The following is a 22,156-nucleotide window of genomic DNA, read 5'->3' on the forward strand; positions in this document are numbered from 1 at the left end:
ACTAATTTGAAGGGAGTTTCCCCTGTTGCAGATTGAGTTGTGGTATTGTAACTCCACAAAATTTTTGGGATGAGGTCGACCTACTCGCCTTTGGCTTCTCCGAGCTTTCTCTTCAGGCCTTGCAAGATAATTCTGTTAGCGGACTCGACTTGTCCGTTTATTTGTGGGTGCTCAACTGAGCTGAAACGATGTTTAATATTGAAATTGGTTAGAAAGGAGGCGAGTTTATGATCTGTGAACTGTCTTCCGTTATCAGAGATTATTTCTCTTGGTATGCCAAACCTACATATGATATTTTTCCATAGGAAAGATCTCACCTTGTCTGCCGTTATGTTCGCCAGTGGCTGCGCTTCAATCCATTTAGAGAAATAATCTATTGATAATAAAAGGAATTTCACCTATCCTGGCGCTTTCGGGAAAGGTCCGAGGATATCCAGCCCCCACCTATCAAAAGGCCAGCTTACCTCTACGGTGTGGAATTTTTCTGCTGGGATTTCTGAGACTGTGGCGTGCTTTTGGCAATTATTGCATGTTTTGACCTTTGAAATGCAGTCTCTTTTGACTGTTGGCCAGTAGTATCCTGTTCGTAATATTTTAGCGGCCAGTGCTCGGCCTCCGATGTGGTTCCCGCAGACCCCCTCATGTGTTTCTGCCATGATCTCTTCGGCTTCGTCCTTGCTGATGCATTTGAGGAGCGGTTGTGAGTATCCTCGCCTGTACAGGGTGTTTCCTATTACTGTATAGAAGCTTGCTCTTCTTCGGAAGAGTGGTAGGTTTGATTCCTCTTTTGGTACAGCTCCTGTTTTGATGTATTCGAGGAAAGGTGTCCTCCAATCGTGTACATGCGTTATACTTAATATCGTGTTTAGCTCAAAGCTCGGTTTATCAAGTGTTAACTGTGATAGTGCTGGTGTGTTTGTTGTTTGCCTGGTCGTGGCTAATTTGGATAACACATCAACTCTACTGTTTTGTTCTCGGTTCACATGAATAATGTTAAATTCGTTGAATTTTGAAATAAGATCCTTTGTTATGAGCCAATATTTCTCTAACAAAGGATCTTTTACTTGGTAGTCACCCTTAATTTGATGCACTACAAGTACAGAGTCACAGTAAACTGTTATCTGAGGTATTTTGAGCTGTTGGGTGAGCTTCAGTCCTACTAGCAGAGCCTCATATTCTGCCTGGTTATTGCTTGTAGTAAAACGGAACTGTAGTGATTGCTCGGCTATCACTTTGTTTCCTTCCTTTAGTAGTACACCTGCTCCGCTTCCTTCCCTGTTTGATGCTCCATCTACGTGTATACTCCAACTCGTCTCTGCGGGTTGTGTTTCAGTAGTCATTTCTGAGATAAAGTCGGCTAGTATTTGTGATTTCAGGGTTTTCCTTGATTGGTACTGAATGTCAAATTCAGAGAGCTCAATGGACTATTTGTTTATTCGTCCAGCAAGCTCGAGTCTAGTCAATATCTGCCTGAGAGGTTGGTCGGTGCGTACTATTATTGTGTGGCTCTGGAAATAGTGCCTTAGCCTCCTTGCCGTGGTGATTAGTGCTAGTGCCAGCTGTTTTATTTTCGGGTATCTTGTCTCCATTGGTTGTAAAACCTTACTAATGAAGTATACTGGGCTTTGTTTTTTTCCTGTTTCAATCACTAGAACCGAGCTTATAGCATGGTTAGATAAGTATAAATGCAATGGTTTACCTGTTTCTGGTCTCTAGAGTATTGGAGGTGATGTTAAGAGCTGCTTGAGCTCTTTAAAAGAGTTTTCACATTCCTCAGTCCATGCAAATTTCTTATTCTTAGAGATTGTTTGGAAGAAATGATATGATCGGTTCGCCACTGCAGGTAAGAAGCGCGACAGGGCGGCTACTCTTCCTACGAGTTGTTGAACTTCTTTTATTGTCTTTGGGCTTGCCATGTTTAGTATTGCATTGCACTTTTCTGGGTTTACTTCGATCCCTCGTGAGGTCAGCATGAAGCCGAGGAATTTTCCTCCTTGAACCCCGAAGGCGCATTTATCCGGGTTAAGCCTCATGTTGTATGCTCGGACTTGATTGAAAACTTCTAACAAATCGTCGCAATGTGAACCACGTTCAGGTGTCTTTGCTACCATATCATCTACGTAAATTTCCATATTCTGACCTATTTGTTATCGGAATACCTTGTCCATTAGTCTTTGGTACGTCACCCCTCCATTCTTTAAGCCAAAAGGCATTACCTTGTAACAAAAATTCTCATGTTATGTTATAAAGGCTGTTTTGCTTTGGTCCTCTGGGTGCATTAGGATCTGGTTATAACCAGAGTATGCATCCATAAAACTTAAGCTTTTGAAACCGGAAGCATTATCTACTAATTTATCTATACAAGGTAACTGGTAAGCATCTTTAGGACAAGCTTTATTTAAATTTGTAAAGTCGACACACATGCGCCATTTGCCTGAACTTTTCCTTACCATTACCACGTTGGAGAGCCATGTGGTGAAGCGGATTTCTTTGATAAAACCTGCATTAAGGAGCTTCTTGGTTTCCTCTAGTGCTGCTTGTTTTTTCTCCTCTCCGAGGTTTCTTTTCTTTTGTGCCACAGGTCGGACTGCCTTGTCAATTGCTAGCTTGTGGCAGATGACTTCTAGATTTATTCCAGCCATGTTCTCAGGCGTCCATACAAATAGGTCGGCGTTGCTTCGAAGTATTATTATCAGTTTTGTTCGTTCTTCCCCCTCCAAGGATTCTCCAATGTATGTGAATTGTTTATCATCGTCTGCTAATATTACTCGCTGAAGGTTGTCCATTGGTTGAGGTCATTCGTTGAAGTCCTCTCTTGGATCAAGCTCGGCTAATTTTAAAATCTCGGCTGTATTGTGGATTGCTTGCACTTGTGGCCGAGTTGCTTGTTTTGCCGAGCTTTACTTCAGGCTGGCATTGTAGCATTGTCGAGCTTTTTGGTGATCTGCATATACTGTTGCTATCTTGTTTTCCTGCACAGGAAACTTAACACACATGTGTAAAGTAGACACTACTACCCTGAATATATTCAGGGCTGGTCTTCCGATGATAATATTATAAGGGCTATAACAGTCTACAATCAGATATTGGATATCAATCGATTTTGACATAGGGTTTTCTCCTATCGTTGTTCTTAACCATATGTGTCCCATAATAGGGACCCTTTCTCCGGAGAAACCCACCAGCTCTCCGGAGGAGGGTTGCATTGTTTTTTTTGATAACTTCATTTTCTTGAAAGTAGAATAAAATAAAACGTCAGCGCTGCTACTTGGATCTAGTAGTGTTTTTATTACTAATAGTTCTCCAGCTTGAATGGAGATTACTACTGGATCGTCAAGGTTAGGGCTCGCTGATTTGAAGTCTGATTGATTGAATGTTATTGTGACGTCTACGTCTTTTTCTCTCTTGGGGTGTGTTGTTCCTTCGATTGCTAGCATTGCTCTATAACGTCATTTTCTGGCCGAGGTTTCCCCCCCCCCCCCCACCTGCATAGCCTCCTGATATGTAGTTGATAACGCCTCTTGGCGGGTTGGGTTATGTTCGTTTCCCTTTGTCCTTATCTGTTGTTGCTCGTTGGTGCTCATCTTTATCCGAGCTGACTTCCTTAGTTTTGCATCCATCGACGTGTTTGTCTAGGAGCCCTTGGCGTGCCAGTCTTTCGAGCAGGTCCTTGGCGACGATGCAGTCGTCTGTAGTGTGTCCAAACTTCTGATGAAAAGCGCAATGCTTGCTCCTATCCACGAACCTTTGGTCTTGGTAACTTCATGCACGGGCTGATGGTTTCACTATTTTGGCATTGAGAATCTCCTTGATGATGTTCTCTCTTTTGGTATTGAACCTAGTGTAAGTATTGAATTTTGGTGTGAGCTTGAAGAGCTTCTTCGACTCCTTGTTGTTTGGTGGTCTGAAGAAATTTTCTTCATCTTTTCTGTGTGGCTGTTTTTTTACTTTCTGGGCTTCGCGGAGCTCTTCAATCTCCATCTGACCTGCAGCCCTTTCTCGGAACTCTTCTAGTGTCTTCGGTTTGGTTAACGCAATCGTCTCTCAGAACTTGTCAGGTCTGCGGCCGGCTTTGAGGGCGTGCAGGTGTACTGCCAGATCTAAGTCTTGAATCTCCATGGTTGCCTCAGCAAACCGAGTCATGCAGTCTTTTAAGCTTTCATGTTGTTCTTGTTTGATGGTGCCTAGGTAATCTGATCCATGAACGTATATTCTTGATGCGGCAAAATAATCAATGAAGGACCCCGCCAGCTCCTCAAAAGAAAAAATTGAACCTGTAGACAACTTAGAAAACCAGAATAATGCAGCACCATCAAGGTAAGTAGGAAAAGCTCGACAGAGCACAAGTTCATTGTTAGCGCCGTTAAAAAACATCATAGATTGAAATTTCTTAACATGAGTCCGGGGATCACCGAACCCCTTGTATGGCTCCAGGGCGGTGAGTAATACGAAATTTTTCGGCATCTGGAAGTTGGTGATCTCCTTGGAGAAAGTGTTGTCCAAAGTCAGCTTTTCCTTCGGTGGGCTGATGTTTAGGGGACCTGTGTTGCCCTGAGCCGAGCTTTTGGAGCTTCCTTCCTCATGTTTTCCATTGTTATGTGCGGATAGCTTGGCTATCCTTCGTACTTCTGCTTGAAGCCCAGCGATCTGAGCTAGGAGCTCTACCTGTGTGGGTTGAGGGTTCCCATTATCAGCCATGCTTGAGGATTGGGAATCCTGCAAAATAGAGTAAAAAACTAAGCAAAGAGAACAGTGGGATTAGATAAATTTCTGGGCCCACGGTGGGCGCCAAGTGATTCGTCCGTGCACTGGGGCGGCCGAGCTATAGTGATTCCGAGCAGAGTGTCGTCAAAGATGGAGGGCTATACATCGGCCAGGACTGAACACCGTGGCGGGAATACCTATAAAAGATACTCCGACGCTCAAGTCAATAAGGAGCTTTTATGGGTACGTCAAGTGAATATTAAATTGAAACTAGAACATGATCTTTAGCCGAGGTTGTGTGTTCGGTTTTATAGAGGGTGTTTTGCTCATCAGTTGCAGGTAGAACCGTGATTCTGGGTCAGCTGTTTTGGAGGATAAGATTTTGTTGACCACGTCTCTCTTTTCAAATATTCGAGTTCGAATTTATTGTTCCGTTCCGAGCTTTTCGGGTGGCTGAGGTTAAGGTTACGTATCACTTGGTAAATACTAAATTTTAGGGACGCTAAATTCAAATTATTATTTATTTTTATATTATTTGAAGTCTTTGATATGGTATAGTTTTATAAAAGCATGGGTATTAAAAGCTTAAAGTTAGCAATTTTTAATTAATTCAAAGTATCACTAGTGGAAGTTATTAAGTTAATTGGTATCGAATTTTGTTTTCAGCACGATTTTTGGAGACTTCGTCCTTTGATTTAGAGCATGTTCACATTGTTTATCAAAACAAATTATAACTCCATCTTATTTATTTTTTATTCATTTTTATTTTGTATATATATATATATATTAAAAAATATAAACATGGTTATCAAATTCCAGCTCTTTTTACTTCTTCATAGTTTCAAGAGATTTAATTAAAATTTAAATATCTTCTCAAAATCAAAACTTCAACGAATACAATGCTATTTATTATTTATTCTACATAATGAAAGAGTAGAAGTTATGCTGAGTTAAAATTTATATTTTATTTAATATTATTTACTTATATTTATATTTTATTTAATATTATTTATTTATATCAGTATTTAATTTAAATTATTTATTTTTATCATAAAGTAATCTATAATATAGAATCCTATTAAAATTTTATTACTTTTGGTGTTATATTTTATAGAGCATTGAGTAAATATTTTTTCACTTATTATATTAAAAAATTATTGACTAAAATTCATTAGAATTAAAATTTCACTACACATATAAAACTTTATTTGGTCACATTATTTATTTATTTATTTTACATCAACTAAATTGATGATTCTATTTAATTATAGGGTTTTTTTCTTAAAAGAATTTTGTTATATATTTTTTTATTTTCTCTTTCGATATACTCAAATATATCATTTCTATTATAATATAATCTCAAGGATATATTTTATTTTATTTTTTATATATAAAGTTAAATCTCTTTGTCTTTTACGATTTTCACATTAATTATAAAGGTAAAATATTTTTTTTACCAAAAAATTATATATATATATATATATGGAGTAAAGTTGTCACATGCCTTATGATCTAAGTAGACTTTTTCAATATATATTGCCTTTTCAATAATTTTTTTAACATTTTTTTAGTCTTCTATAATCAAAATATTTGTCGTAGAGTATGGTAACTAATTCTTCATTAATTTGAAAGCATTCCAATAGATGAAATACTTTTAAAGCTAAAATTTGCTAACAATTTGTCATTCATTTGAACATTAATTCTAATAAATATTTAATTAATTTTGTTCAATACTATTTTTATATTTCTTAATTAATTAATAATGTTGAGTTAAAACTCAAATTTGGTTTAAAGTTTTAGTTTACTCATTTTAATTTTAAAGTTGACATTTGTGACTCAAGTTAGTCTTTCGAATATTTTTTTATTCATGACATGCTGAATAACATATTAATGTGGATCGTCAGTGTTAGAATGGTATGGTTTGACCATATTTAATAGGATGATAAAATTTTAGATAGTGACATATGGAATGTCGATGTAAATGTTGGTGCATATGACACTTTATCATTTGTTTATGTGTCACTCAATGACATCATTACAAGTAGCTTCATTTAATCATTGAATTTTGTTAAATAAATCAAAATTCTTAATATTTTAAATATATTAATTTTTTTTTATTGTTCACATATTTGTGTAGAGACTACTTTAATTTATGACTTTTAATTTTAAAGACTAAATTGAGTAGCTTAAAAAAATTCAGGAATTAAATCGAGTCACTTGCAATAATGGCATGTTAGCTAGTGACATGTAGACAAATCATAAAGTAACACATGGATAACCGTTTTTGTCACGTAATACTATCGTCCACATTAACATGCTACGTATCACTAACTGACATGTCATTACCTAATTACACATGGTCGAAGCATGTTCTAACACGTGGTATTGATAATCCATGTCAGTATGTCATGTTATGTGTCACGTCAACATGTCGTAAAGAAAAATATTTGAGAAATTAATGTGAGCCATATATAAATGTCAACTTTAGAAATTAAATTGAGTAAACTAAAATTTTAAAAATCAGTTTAAGGTGTATGTGTAATTTTGTGGACTAATTTAAGTATTAACTCAATAATTTTAGTAATTATTTTATTTTTAATAAAATGACAAATTAAGAATAACAAATGAGAATAATAAATTTATATTAATATTTTTTGAGTATTCAAAAAAAAAAAAGATTATTGATCTATTCATAGTACCACATTCATAAAACAATGATTACAAAAAATAATTTTAATTTTTTTATTAAAATAAAAAAATAAGAATTATGAAAGTTGAATACATAACTTTAAATTTAAATGAGTTATTTAAAACTAAATCATTAAACATTATACAATGGCTATATCGTGTAACAATCACTATATACAATATTAGGGATTAATTGGTTTGTGAGTTTTCGTTTTTATTTTTATTTTTATTTTCGATAAAAATAAAAATAAAGCATAAAAATATGATTGATTAAATATTTTTAAAATATTTTCAATGAAAACATTTTAAAAAATGGAACAAAGTTAAAAATGTTATTTCCATATTTTTAGTTTCTTCAGTTTGAATATTTGAAACGGTTTTGAACTCAAAATACAATATTTTTTGTTTTGGGATAAACGTTCAACCTCTCCTACTTTTTTCAATACATTTTTTTTCTCACACCACATTCACTTCAGTGTATCCATTATCTACTTTTAATTTATACATACATTTTTTAAAAAGATAAAAAAAATTACTTTTTTTTAAAATTTCATTTGACCATTTTTTATTTTTTTTTTTTCAATTTCATTTGACCCTTTGGACTATATAGTCAAATAATAAAAAAAATGAAGTTCTAATTAGAATTAAATATGTATTTTTTGAGTTTTTTTATTTTATTTAAAATTGAGTACGTATTTTAGAGACACATTTTATTTAAAGAAATGATTTTGTTAGGAAATAATTTTTTAAATCGATAATTAATTATAAAAGTATCGATAATAAAAATTAAAAGAATACATAAAATGATAATTTGTTATAATTTTTTATTAATAAATTATTTGTTAAAAAATATGTTTATATCAATAGATTTAATATTAATTAATCGATTCGTTTGGTGTAAAATTAATTTTGGTTGCAATTTTTTGTTTCAATTGATATTTTTTATTGTTATATAGTGCCATAGAAAATATAAAACCATATATATATATATATATATATATATGATACCAACTTTTTTTAAAATAGCATAATAAGATAGTAATTTATTTTATATTGATGCCGTATAAAAATTAATTATTAATTTAATAAAAAATTAAATAACTAAAATTATACATTTAATAAAAATATAATTTTGTAATTTTAAAATATTAAAAATACATTTTAAAATGAGCTAACCAAACATATTTCTATTATTTTTGATACTTAGAAATGAATCTTCTTTTCACAAATCAATCACAATTTTTAAAATGTGAAAAATTAAAAATAAAAATTATTTTCTAAAAATGAAAACAGAAAACGAAAACAAAAAATATTTTCGCAAACCAATTATCCTCTTAGTGATTCATTAGAGAAAACATAAGTTCTTGATAAAATTAGGAATTAGTTCAATAATTGTAGCTACATTTTGGCATATGATGCAACATGATGATTATTTGGCTATGATATCCAAGAAAAAAAAATTATTTGTGATTAGACTTCCATTTCATGATTTACATTACAGAAAATCTTCTTATATGCATTATATTATTAAAAAGACAAAATATTACAAGTATTTTTTTTGGGTTATATGACAACTAAAAGGCCATATCCTCATACTTAAAATTTGACTTATATTATTTCCAGCAAAGTTCATTTGAAGAAAATATTTCATAATTGAAAAGTTGACTTATTTATTTGCAAGTAATAATAAATTTATATTCAAATTTGTTTTCATATATGTGTAATGATTTAACTTTGAAGTCTTAACATGTACTTTGCATCCATTTTATTTAGTTTGTTGATACTATAAAAAAAATACTTAGACGACTTTCAACTATTATAATTTAGTGCTATATAGACTACAAAATTTTATTATTGTCGTTCACTTTCTTAAAAAAAAATTATGCATATATAGTTGCCTTATAAATATTTTAGAAGTAAAATTTTAAAAATTATTAGACATGGCTGCTCTTGAATAAGGAGGATGCAAATGCTCGCTACTTATAAGGACATATATTTCACTCTTAAATTGTTATAAGATGAAATTCATAGATAACATTAAAGAGTAAGTTTAAAGACCTTAATATTATATGTCAGGAGGTTGTTTATTATTTTACTAATTTTCAACAATATCTCAATACTAAAACATATCTAAGATAGCTATTGCCATGAGTTTTCAAATAATATTTTGTATCGATGAAGAAAAATCCTAAACATGATAGGTGAGTTTTATTAATTGCATTGATAGAATTTTTTTAATGGTTGTATTGATAGCGACTTGAAATAAATTATTTTTTATTATTCCACGAGATTTAAGACAAAATATTATGCATTCAACTGTGTATTCTTATTATTTTTAACAATTTTATTAAGTATTTAAACTAATAAAAAAGTATAAAATTTTCTTTAGGTATAAATAGAACTACTTCAACTAAATAAGAAACAAAATAAGTTAGCGAGTTTCAACATGTAATAACATTAGTCATATTACTCTATTTCTAAGAATGAATATAATATTAACAAATATTCCTATACCAATTAGATTTTAACAATAACATTTTTATATATAATATATTAATTTCTGTTGCCATGATTAGAGATGACAAAACACCCGTAAAAATAGGTACCTACAGAAATTATCTACGACGGAGATTAAATAGGACCTGTAAAATGCCACGAGAATGAGGACCTTCCCTCGTGAATAAATGAAAATGGAGACAGGGATGGATATACTCACCCCACAAAGTCTATGAAGGAAATGTTTTTAAAATATCATCACTTATAAATAAAAGTTATAAGTTACCATGTTGGATATTTAACGTTTGTATTAGATTATATTAAACTATGTTTAGAGTTAAATTATGTTACCTTATGTATTATATATTTTGTAATTCTTTTTAAAAAGATTTAAAGGCAATACCCATGAATATCCATCCGTGAGTATCCATTATTTTCACGGGAACAATTAAATAGGGACTTATAACGGGGATGAGACAAGAGTAAGCATTTTCATAAATAAAAATGGGGTGGAAGAGGGGTATCCTGTATGGATACCCATTGTTATCCCTAGGCATGATAATAAAAAAAGTTCAAGCAGACTATATTTCATGTTAGATCTTATTTACTCAAATTAGTTTTAACATAAAAGTAAGAGGACTTGAAAGTTTTACTCATGAATCATGATAAAAATGTTTACAAATTCAACTACTAATGTTGTTTAAAGAAAAGTCTTTGAAACGATAGAATCTTAATATAAATACTTTAATTTAATCACAAACTATGTATTATTATCAATGAGTAATTTTTTTTTTTGTGACATAAAACCTAAAAGACAAAGAAAGAAGAAAAGAGAAAAGGTTAATAGTCAAATTCATTCTTGAAAGATCACTCGTTCTTTAAATTAGTCTTCAAATGATTTGTTTAGTCATATTAGTCCTTGAAAGATAAAATGTAAGTCAAATTGGTCCTTCCGTTAATTAGATGATAACGTGTCATGTTAAGTACCACGTAGCATGATGACGTGGTAGGTTAATGCCACGTGTCACAAGATGATTGGTTGACGTATCAGGTCAGTGACACCTAGCATGCCACGTGTCACTTGACATGTAAAAAGATTATTTATAATCAAAATAGTCCTTAAAAGTCCAGATATAAGTCATTTTTATCCTTAAAATTTTAAAAATTAATCAAATTAATTCTTATATAATTTTTTTATTTTTTTATAATATTAAATTTAAAATATTTTTTGATAATACTAATTTTAATATTATTTTTTAGATCTTAATAAATAAAATTCTCTTTACATAAAATAATAAAAATAATTATATTATTAAAAAGTTATTTTGTCGAGTGGATTAGTTAGAGTTAGTCCGTTCTCTTGTTTCAGAAGCTAGGACTAGGGTCAAGCAAGCCTGCCCCATCCGTTTATTCCATAGCCTATCGAGCCAAGCCAAATCTGCAGCCAGTAAATTTTACATTTTTAAATTGTAAATTTTTTATAGTGAATTTTTTTTATTTAAATGAGTTTATTAAATTATTGTTGATTATATATTTAAAAATTAATATTTTAAATATCACTTAATAGTATAGTAGTTATTTTAAAATTTAAATCTTTTAATTTTTTTAAAATTATAATTTTTATTATTGTTTAATTTGTATAATAGAACTCATTAATTGAAAAATTGATTTGTGGGGTCACTTGTTGAATTTTAATATTTTAATATAGTTTTTTTTTAAATAACTACTATATTTATTTAGTGAGATCTAAAAGATTAAAATATTTAAAATAATAATATATTTATTTAGTGAAATTCAAAATATTAAAACTAGTTATATACTAAAAGTTTTGATATTTTGGATTTTATTAAATAAATATAGTAATTATTTTAAATATTTTAATATCTTAGATCTCACAAAATAAATATAGTAGTTATTTTATAGAAACTATATTAAAATATTAAGATTCAACAAATGATCCCACAAATCGATTTTTTAATTATTGAGTTCTATCATATAAATTAAATAATAATAAAAATTATAATTTTAAAAATTTAAAGATTTAAATTTTAAAATAATTATTATATTATTTAATAAAATTAAAAAAATTAAAATTTTAAATATATAATAACAATAATTTGATAAACTCGTTTAAATAAAAAAATTTAATATAAAAAATTATAATTTGAAAATATAAAATTTTAAAATACAAATGATAAAATAACTTCATAATAATGTAATTATTTTTATTATTTTATGTAAAAAGAATTTTTTTTATTAAGGTCTAAAAAATAATATTAAAATTAGTACTATCAAAAAATATTTTAACTTTAATATTACGAAAAAAATAAAAATAAAAATAAATTATATAAGGACTAATTTGATTAATTTTTAAAATTTTAGAGATGAAAATGACTTACATCTGAACTTTCAAGGACTATTTTGATTATAAATAACTTTTTCACATGTCGAGTGACACGTGTCGTGCTAGGTGTCACTGATCTAACACGTCAACCAATCATCTTGTGACACATGGCATTAATCTACCACGTCATCATGCCACGTGGTACTAAGGATGAGGGATGTTCAAATCCAAACCGATCCAAATTAAACTGCTCATCAAATTCAATCCAAACCGAAAACCAATTAAAATCGCACTAATTCGGATTTAATTGGATTCTATTTTTTGCAAACCACTGGATTGGATCGGATTTTGGATCTACTTTTCATAACCGATCCAATCCAATCCAAACCATACAATGTGATATAATATTATTATTTTATTATTATATTTACAATTATACTTATAATGTAAAACCCTACCACACTGAGCTTTACGCTTAAGCCGTAAAACATAGGTGGTGTGGTAGGGTGTTACATATAACATGTTTAATTTGTTATACATTTTTCTATTATTCATGTATTATTATTATTTAATAAATATTTTATGTTCAAAATGATATTTATTTATTTATTTTAACTAACCTATAATTTTATTTCTATTGTTATGTTATCGTTGGCTTTTTAAGATATTGTTAAGACTTGTTATGTCATTGTTGATTATTTAAAATTTGATGTTGAGACTTGTTATATGTATTTAATTTTCTTAATTTACAAAATCGTAAATCCAATCCAATCCAAACCGCTTGAAATTGAATCGAATTTTTTTTAAGTCATCAAATCCAAATCGCACCGCAAGTAAAATTAGTGTTCGGATTGGATGAGTTTTTTACTCAAAACCATGGTTCTGAAAACCGGACCAGACCGGCCGGTTCAATCGAAAAAATCGGAAACCAGTTACCTAGCCGGTCCGGGTAACCTCAAAAACCAAATGGCAAAGAACCGGTGGGAAAACCGGTCGAATCGGCAGTTAACCGACGAACCGGAAGAACTGTCCGGTTTTTTGGCGGTTCAGTGGTTTGGAAATTCAGAAGCCAAACGACGTTGTTTTGGCTATTTTTTAAAAAAAAAAAAACTGGCGTACGCGTTAACCAACCTAACCCTAATCACTAATCAATCAGCCACCCACCAATCACCCAAGCTCCCAGCCTCCTCCCCTTTCTTCCCCCCTCATCCACCAAGGCCACCATTGCCACCGCCCACCAAGCTCCAGATTCCAGCAGCGCTCCTCATTCGCCACCCAGCAGCGCTCCTCAGCAGCCGCGACCACCACCGCGTTGAGCCCGCTTCCTCGTTGCCGAACCTCGACGAGCTCGCCGAGCCCGCCTTTCATTCGCCGGTAAGACTGATTTTCTTGTCTTTTTGATTTTGAACATGCTTCCTTCTAGCTCGCCTGTTCTGTTTGAAAAAAAAATAACAGGGCATCTGAGTTAAAAAAAAATAACATATAAATCCAGTTAAATATGCTCTATGCTGCCTGAATATGTTCTGATCTTAATTTTTGTTTTTGATTCTCTATGCTGTCTGTTCTGTTTGCTGATTCTGTTTGCTGGTTCATGAATATGCTCTATGCTTCTGTTTGCTCTATGCTCTACCATTCTGTTTGCTTCTGCTTTTTGTTGCTTTTGAATGGAAATAGTTTTAAATTTTTATTTTACCTGAATCAGTTGATTTCTGTGACTGTCAAGCTGCATGAAGTTGATCTATGCTGCCTGTTCTGTTTGCTGGAAATAGTTTTTGATTCTCTATGCTGCCTGTTCTGTTTGCTGCTTCATTATTTTCATGGTTTTTTGAAGTTGATTTCTTGTCTTTGATTTTCTGATTGTTATAGATGGAACAATCACAAAGTAACTCACAGCCACAAGATAATGCTGCTCAAAATTCTCAAACTGGTTCCTCTAGAGGTAAATCTGATCCAGCTTGGCAGTATTTTACAGTGAAGTATGACAAAAATAACAAGGCTCAATATACATGTATTTTCTGCTTGAATACTTACAATGGAGGGGGGATATATAGAATGAAATATCATCTTGCAAAAATCCCTGGACAAATTAAAGTTTGTAACAAAGTAACTGAAGATGTTGAGCTTCAATTCAAAAGGCTTTTGGAGGAAAACAAAAAAAATAAGGCAGAAAAAAGAAAATTTACATCTGATTGTTATGATGTGGAAAGTGAAAGAGAAGCGGAAGAAGAGGGTAAAGCGCCTAATCCTGTACAACCTCCGGCTCCTGCAACAATGGGAGACAAAGGAAAGAGAAGAGCGATTGCTGCTACTCCAATTGGAAGTTATTTTAAGGAAAGGACTATACCAGGCTCTCAACCAGCTTTGAAAAGTGTCTTGGCCAGTAAACAAGTTAAACACAAGGTTAAGTTGGGGCTTGCAAGATGGATCATTGATGCATGGATTCCATTCAATGCAATTCAATCGCCTTACTTTCAACCTGCCTTGGACGAAGTTGCTGCAATTGGACCTGGTTTCAAGGGACCGTCGTATGACGAAATGAGAGTTCATTTGCTGGCCGATCTTAAGAAGGAGTGTCAGTTGCTTGTTGAAGGTTATAGGAGCTCGTGGAAAAGGACTGGTTGTACACTGATGGCAGATGGCTGGACTGATCAAAGGCAGCGTACGTTAATTAATTTTCTAGTTTATTGTCCTGCTGGTATGTCATTTGTTAAGTCTGTTGATGCTTCTGATATGATAAAAACTGCCGATACCTTGTTTAAATTGTTTGCTGAGGTTATTGAGTGGGTTGGGTCTAGTAACATTGTGCATGTGGTTACTGATAATGCTGCGAATTATGTATCTGCTGGAAAACTCATTCATGAAAAGTATCCAAACATTTTTTGGTCTCCTTATGCTGCTCATTGCATCAATCTTATCTTGAAAGACATAGCAAGTCTTCCTCACATAGCTGACCTTGCCTCTCGTGCTTCAAAAGTGACTGTTTTTGTTTACAATAATATGATTTTCTTGTCATGGCTTAGAAAAAGAAAAGAGTGGAAAGAAATTATTCGACCAGGAGTAACACGTTTTGCTACTGTTTTCATTACTTTGAAAAGTATATATGATCATAAAGAAGACTTGCAATCATTGGTGATTGACAAATATTTCACTTCTCATAAATTATCCAAGAGTGTCAATGGGAAGATGGTTAGTTCAATTATCTTGGATAGTAAGTTTTGGGATGATTGTTTTACTACTGTTATGCTTGTTGGTCCTCTAATTAAGTTATTGAGGCTTGTTGATGCTGATGAGAAACCTTCTCTGGGTATCGTGTATGCGGGCATGCAAAGAGCCAAAATTAATATCAAGACAATGTTTAGAAATAGGAAATCTGCATACACACCTTATACAAGTATCTTGAAAATGCGGTGGGATAAGCATTTGAAGCGTGACCTCCATGCAGCAGCATACTTTTTGAATCCAGATTACTTCTATAGTGAGGGGTTTGTTGAGAAGGCAAATATCTTGAGGTCTTTGCTTGATTTATTTGATATTGAAACTCTTTGCGATGACTCGGTTGCCGCAATGCAAGAGATACAGTTGTATCGAGATCGAAAAGGAAGTTTTGGAAGGGAAAGTGCATTGAAAGCAATTAAGAGACTTGAACCTGGTAAGTATTTATATTTCTATGTTCAATTTACTTTGAATTTTTTTTAAATATTGAATGAGAATTGATAGTTGAATTTCATATTTTGGTAGGTGAATGGTGGAGGCTACACGGTGGGAGTGCTCCTAACTTGCAAAAAATGGCAATTCGTCTTCTTCATCAAACATCTTCATCATCCGGCTGCGAGAGGAACTGGAGCCTCTTTGAACAAATCCATTCAAAGAGGAGGAACCGATTAGAGCATCAAAGGCTAAGTGACATTGTTTATGTCACTTATAATCTACGCCTTCAATCTAGAATGCATTGCAAGAAGAAGAATTATGATCCAATTGACATTCAAAGCATTGACACAGTAGATTTTTGGGTAATGCCGGATGAAGATGATCCTGAATTTACTAATGGAGACATCGAAGGCATTGAAAATTTAATTTATACGGATAATGCTATGCCTTCATATCCTACAGGTTATTAAAATAGCAAAACTTGTTTCATTTCCTCTCAATATCTGATGTAAAGTTCTAACTTTAATTTTTTCTTGGTTTTCTATTTTATTTTATTAGACGGAGGAGATGTGGAACTTGATGTGGATTTTCCTAATGTTGCTGATTCTTCAAATACAGTTTCTTTTGGTGGTACTTCTGATGATGGTGGCTTTGGATTACCTGTTTATGATGGAGATGTTGGAACACTTAATGATAATTATGATTTTTGATGAGTTGCACCTTTGATTAGTTGAAAACTTGCTAGTAATTGTATCTTTTGAATGTAGAACATTATGGGTTTGTCATTATGTACGTTTTATTTTTTGTTTAGTTATAAACTTTGATGTTTGAAGTTGTTTGTGAACCTCTAATATTAAGTAATGGATAATTTATTATGTGAAATATTAAATTTTATTAAGTTAGAAATTATTGAATTTATATACTTAAGATTATTTTAAGTTTTTTAATAATTTTATTTAATATTTAATTAAATCGGTTGAACCCCGGTTGAACCCTGGTCGAACCAGTGAACCATTAAACCAGTGACCTCACCGGTTTATTGACCGGTCCGGTTCTCGCAACCTTGCTCAAAATCGATCCAAACCGCACCGCGAACACTCCTACGTGACACTTAACGTGACACGTCATCATCTAACTAACGGAATGACCAATTTTGATTTACGTTTTATCTTTTAAGGACTAATATGACTAAAAAAAATTATTTGAGGAGTAATTTGAAGAATAGGTGATTTTTTCAAAGTAAATTTAACTATTAACCTAAAAGAGAAAAGAATAAGAAGAAAAAACAACTCCTAAAAAAGGTCCATCTCCAAAAAATACAACCGAAAAGGTACTAAAAAAAATCCAACCAATTCTACAACTCCTAGGGTTCCATGTGTTGTTAGACAATCTGGTGGTATATTTGCCTCCCTTGAATCAAGCCAAACCTAACACACCATCGCTGCTACAATTTCAGCTTAAACACCCTTTTGATTAAATCCAAATTCGCATGAGATCAGGTGTTTTTCAATTATTCACCAAAAAAAAATCTTTAATAGAACCTGTCTCACACGCAACCTAAGTAATGTTAATCTCTTACCAAAATCAAATCACATCATATAACCTATAATTCTATTCGAAGAGGACTATTATTAAAGACCTTTGCAGAGCTCCTGTGCATCCAATGTCTAAGATGGTCTCACATGAACCAAATAAAATGATTATTCACTATTTTTAATATTCTCAATCAAATTAACTATTAATTTAATTAATTTTATAAAATTTTTATTATAATAACTATTCTATGTGTTTTCGTTTAAAATATTTATTTATTTTTTATATTTTCTTACATAATTCTATATAGGACACGAATACATATATTAGTTAATCAATTAATAGATTTATTGTAATTAAATTAGGAAACACCTGTAAGAACATGATATACATGCATAATTATTAAGTGTATCAATTCGATTTTAATTATATATAATATAAAAAAATGTTAGGTGGTTTAACAATTTTTTAAACTAAGCCCAACTGATTCCTCGTATGACATATGCATGCACCCTTCTTTTTTTTTCTTTGTTTAATATTCTTCTTCTTTTTTCTTTTACTCCTTTTTCTTTCACGTCTTTTTCTATTTTTTTCTTCTTTTTCTATATCTTCATTTCTTTTATCATCATCATCATTATCTTTTTTTTATGTTTCTTTTTTTCTCTTTCTAAAACAGAACAAGAACAATAAAAGGAGAGTTAAAAAAATATGAAACAGAAAAAAAATCAACAAAAATAAAAAAAAAAAAGAGAAGAAAAAAAATCTCTAAGAATAGAAGAAAAAATTTCTATGCTTTTTGCAACAAAAATTCTACATTTTGCGGTTAAAAATTTTTGTTTCATTTTTTCCTCCTCTTTAATAATAAACATAAAAATTAAAAAAAAAAACTTAATTTTATAAACAATAACACATAAATTATGCATTATTTCCTCCTTGTTATGGGATGGCTCAAAGGCAATATTCTGAGCCGTGGTGAAATTCTAAATGCATGTTAGTCAAGTAGTTAAACCCAATACTTCAGGGCACATGATTTATGATCCAAAAACGATCATACCAAATGCTAGCGAGGATCCCTCTAAATACGAAAAGATTTGATCATCATTAATGATGATATCCTTTCCTAATTCACCGCCACTCATACTACGTAATGGGGAGCTCGTGGCTTTTCAGGTACGATACACAAATCCTAAACTTGTACTTCTCTGATTCTTCTAATATGGGCGTTAGAGTGTGTTTGTAAGTACCACTCTATCTTTTTTCGTCAAAAACCACCTCGCTCGTAAACACTAAAATTCTATTTCAACTAGCTTCGTCAACTCTTTTTAGGTACAAATTATACATTCTTCCTTTTTTTCTTGTCAATATAATTATCTTGTGTTTAACTTTATACAAGTTTTTAGGGTTAAGTACGATTTTGGTCTTTAAAGTATAGGACGAAAATTTTTTTCGTTCCTAACATTTTTTTGCACACAAAATCGTCCCAAAAGTTTAACTTAGTTTTAAAATCATCATTTTTACTTAAATTTTAATTTTTATTACCAAATTACCTCTAACTAAATAAATTATAAAATAAAAAAGAAAAAAAAAACAAAAACAGAACGAACAAGGGGGAAGGGGGAATGGAAGAAGAGGGGAAAGAAAGGAAGAGGGGGGAAGGGGAAACGGCACCAGTGAGGCCTGGAGCCGCTGTCGCCATCGGAAATCAGAATCAGAAGGAGAGAGAGCTCGCGAGGGAGAGAGGAGTCCCACGCCTTGTCATAACGCCTTGCTGCCACGCCTTGCCGTGCCGTCGAAGAGCTCACGAAGAGAGAGAGAGAGAGAGAGAGAGAGAGAGAGAGAGAGAGAGAGAGGTGCCTCGTCGCCGTCGCGCTCTGCCATTTCCGCTGCTACTGCCACTTCCGCTGGTGCTGCTGACCTCACCGCCGCTTCGCATCCTCACCGCTGGACCTCCCTAGGGTTTTAATTCTATTTTTGATTTGTTTTGTTTCTCATTTGCTCTGTTTCTAATTGTTCTTCTACTTCTGATTTTGATTTTATTATTTTTGTACTTCTGATTCTGATTTTGTTTCTTTAATTTAATTGTTGTTGTGCTTTTGATTTCATTGTTCTTCTGCTTCTGATTTGTTCTACTTCTGCTTCTGATTTGTTCTGCTTCTATTTTTTATTCTAATTCTGTTTATGCTTCTATTTTTCATTATATTTTTATGTTTATTACATTGATTTTGTTTCTGATTTTATTATTGTTGTTGTTGTTGGTGGTGGTGTTGTGATGAAGAAGAAAGAAAAAGAAGAAAAGATGCTGTTGTTGTGATGGAGAAGAAGAAAAAGAATAATAGAAACTATTGGTGAGGAAAGAGAAGAGTATTTTAATCCAAATGATGGTTTTAAAACTAAATTAAACGTTAGGGATGATTTTATGTGCAAAAAAAGATTGAGGATGAAAACAATTTTCGACCTATACGTTAGGGATGAAAATCATACTTAACCCAAATTTTTATGTCCATCCAACTTCATGAAATTTTATATTTATATATTTTTTTTATAAAATTGTGCAAAATTTTGATTCATTTTATGTGCCTCATCTTTAATTTTGTTTATGTAATTATTTTGTATGCAACTTCACAAATTTCTATAACAACTTTCATAAATTTTTGTGTTTTCATTTTTTTAATAAAATTCTGCACTTTCTACTTTTTTTTTTAATCTTCTTTGACAATAAACATGAAAATGTTTGAAGAAAACACACAACTTTATAAACAATATCATAAAAAATGTTTTTTTTTCTATTCCTATTCCTACTCTTCTATTTCTACTACTTTCTTTTATTTATTTCTCTTAGAAAAAAGAAAAAATAATAATAAAAACACAAATGTCTGTGAGAATTTAGCACTGGCCTGAAGTTGGGCTAGTGCCTCGAAACCTTTTCTTGCAAAAAGTTTACCCAAACAGAAATAACTTGACTTAACAAGAGTCGTGATTGGCAAATTATGGGAACCCTTCATAACAGCGTTAATGCACTCGGAGATATTGGTCGTCAAGTGACCAAATCGACGACCCTCATCAGCATACTGTGCCCACTGTGACGATGGCATTTCTTCAAGCCAGTTTGTGATTGCTACATTTTCGCCCCTCAAACGGCCAAAATAATGAGCGAACTCACGCTGTGACTTCGAGTACGCTGCGTTAATAAGAACCTTCTTCAAATCTTTGTTCTTAAAGTGAGTCATGAAGTTTGCTGCAATGTGTCTTGTACAAAACGCTAGGACGGCGTGAGGTGGTTTCCATAAACTCCCTTCGGCATTCAGTGCACCATCAATGGATTTGTGTCTGTCTGAAATCACTAACACCCCGGGTTGTGGTGTCACATGCTCCCGTAGATACAAAAGAAAGAACGACCACGTCTCCTTTGTCTCACCCTCAACAACGGCAAATGCAATAGGCAGAATGTTTGCATTGCCGTCTTGAGCTATGGCCGTCAGCAAGGTTCCACTGTATTTACCATATAAGTGAGTGCCATCAATGGAAATAAGTGGCTTGCAATGCTTGAAAGCCTCAACACACGGTGGAAATGTCCAAAAGACCCGATGAAACATGATAGTGTTGGCAGAACCAGGCCAAGGCTGTGTCACTAGTTGCACCCAAGTACCTAAAGAGACATAATTAGTGGGCTTATTGTACACGTATGAATTATATAATAGCGAATAACCAAACTTGAAATAAATCTTACCAAGCAAGTACATCTGCATAGCGAATAACCAACGAGGAAGCTCGCTGTATGACTTCTCCCAATCGCCATATATTCTAGCAATGACTCTCTGTTTTGCAAGCCAAACCTTTCTGTAGGACGCGTTGTAACCAAAGTGATTCTCCACACCTCCTTGGAGAACCCTGATGCTGATTGTTGGATCGGCTTTGACCATCGTGAAAATGTGTTGCGCAATCATCTTTGAATCCAACCTACAATGGTCTTGCCCCATCGAAGTTTGCATGCAAGTATGAGGACCAGTGTATCTCCTATCCTCCCACTTTTCTTGCTTGCGGCAATATGATATGAGTATGCTCCAATTACAATCGGGTCCAAACTGGATACATTGTGCATTGTACCTCAATTGGTTACTCTCTACTATTTTGTACTCCGCAGCCCTCCTGATATTGTACTGCTTAACTGCCAACATGACTTCTTCCTTGTTCTCAAATTGTTGTCCAACCTCAAACTCGTTGCTTGGATCCTCTTCAGGGCCTCCCTGGGTAAATGAACAATCTGAAGTTATTGCATCGAGATTCAATCTAGTGAAATGATCCGGCCGGTCATATGGACGAGAAATCGCAGGCTGTGTCAGAGAGATTTGTGTGTCGCCGTAGTAGTTCATCTCTTCTTCCTCGTCACAATCATCAGGAATTTTGGGTGGTTCTTCGTCAGCATAATTTTCATCATCGGGGTTAACTTCATACTGATCCATCATCAGGTCTTTGATAGCAGAACCATCATGACTTTCAACACCGTCATCCATTAAGTCAACGTTACGAACTTCAACATTAGACGCCTCCTGACTACCCTCAGGTGGCATATTTAGATCCACCATCGTCCTTCTGATAGTTCGTCTAACAGCTCCACTCAACGGACTATCATCGATAGTATCTGCAGATGATCCTCGGCCACCCAACTCAACGAGAAACACGAATAATTCCAACAGATGAACATTTGTCCATCTGTAAATCCTGCTAAAATCGGTAATTAATTAG

The 22,156-nt window shown here is 32.8% G+C and overlaps 2 protein-coding genes across 2 annotated transcripts; both read right to left on the minus strand.

The window, feature by feature from the left end:
* Positions 1 to 80: 80 nt before the first annotated feature.
* LOC112730101 (uncharacterized) lies at positions 81 to 1,340 on the minus strand. The gene is made up of 2 exons (XM_025780210.1): positions 465 to 1,340; positions 81 to 344 (listed from the first exon to the last, which is right to left on the minus strand). The coding sequence occupies exons 1-2, from the start codon at positions 1,338 to 1,340 to the stop codon at positions 81 to 83; spliced, it is 1,140 nt and encodes a 379-aa protein (XP_025635995.1).
* Positions 1,341 to 17,774: 16,434 nt separating this feature from the next.
* LOC140176749 (uncharacterized) lies at positions 17,775 to 21,996 on the minus strand. The gene is made up of 2 exons (XM_072208295.1): positions 20,304 to 21,996; positions 17,775 to 17,785 (listed from the first exon to the last, which is right to left on the minus strand). The coding sequence occupies exons 1-2, from the start codon at positions 21,994 to 21,996 to the stop codon at positions 17,775 to 17,777; spliced, it is 1,704 nt and encodes a 567-aa protein (XP_072064396.1).
* Between the last annotated feature and the right edge of the window lie 160 nt (positions 21,997 to 22,156).

The sequence above is a fragment of the Arachis hypogaea genome, chromosome 12 (assembly GCF_003086295.3).
Source record: "Arachis hypogaea cultivar Tifrunner chromosome 12, arahy.Tifrunner.gnm2.J5K5, whole genome shotgun sequence".
In the NCBI taxonomy this organism is placed as follows: domain Eukaryota; kingdom Viridiplantae; phylum Streptophyta; class Magnoliopsida; order Fabales; family Fabaceae; genus Arachis; species Arachis hypogaea.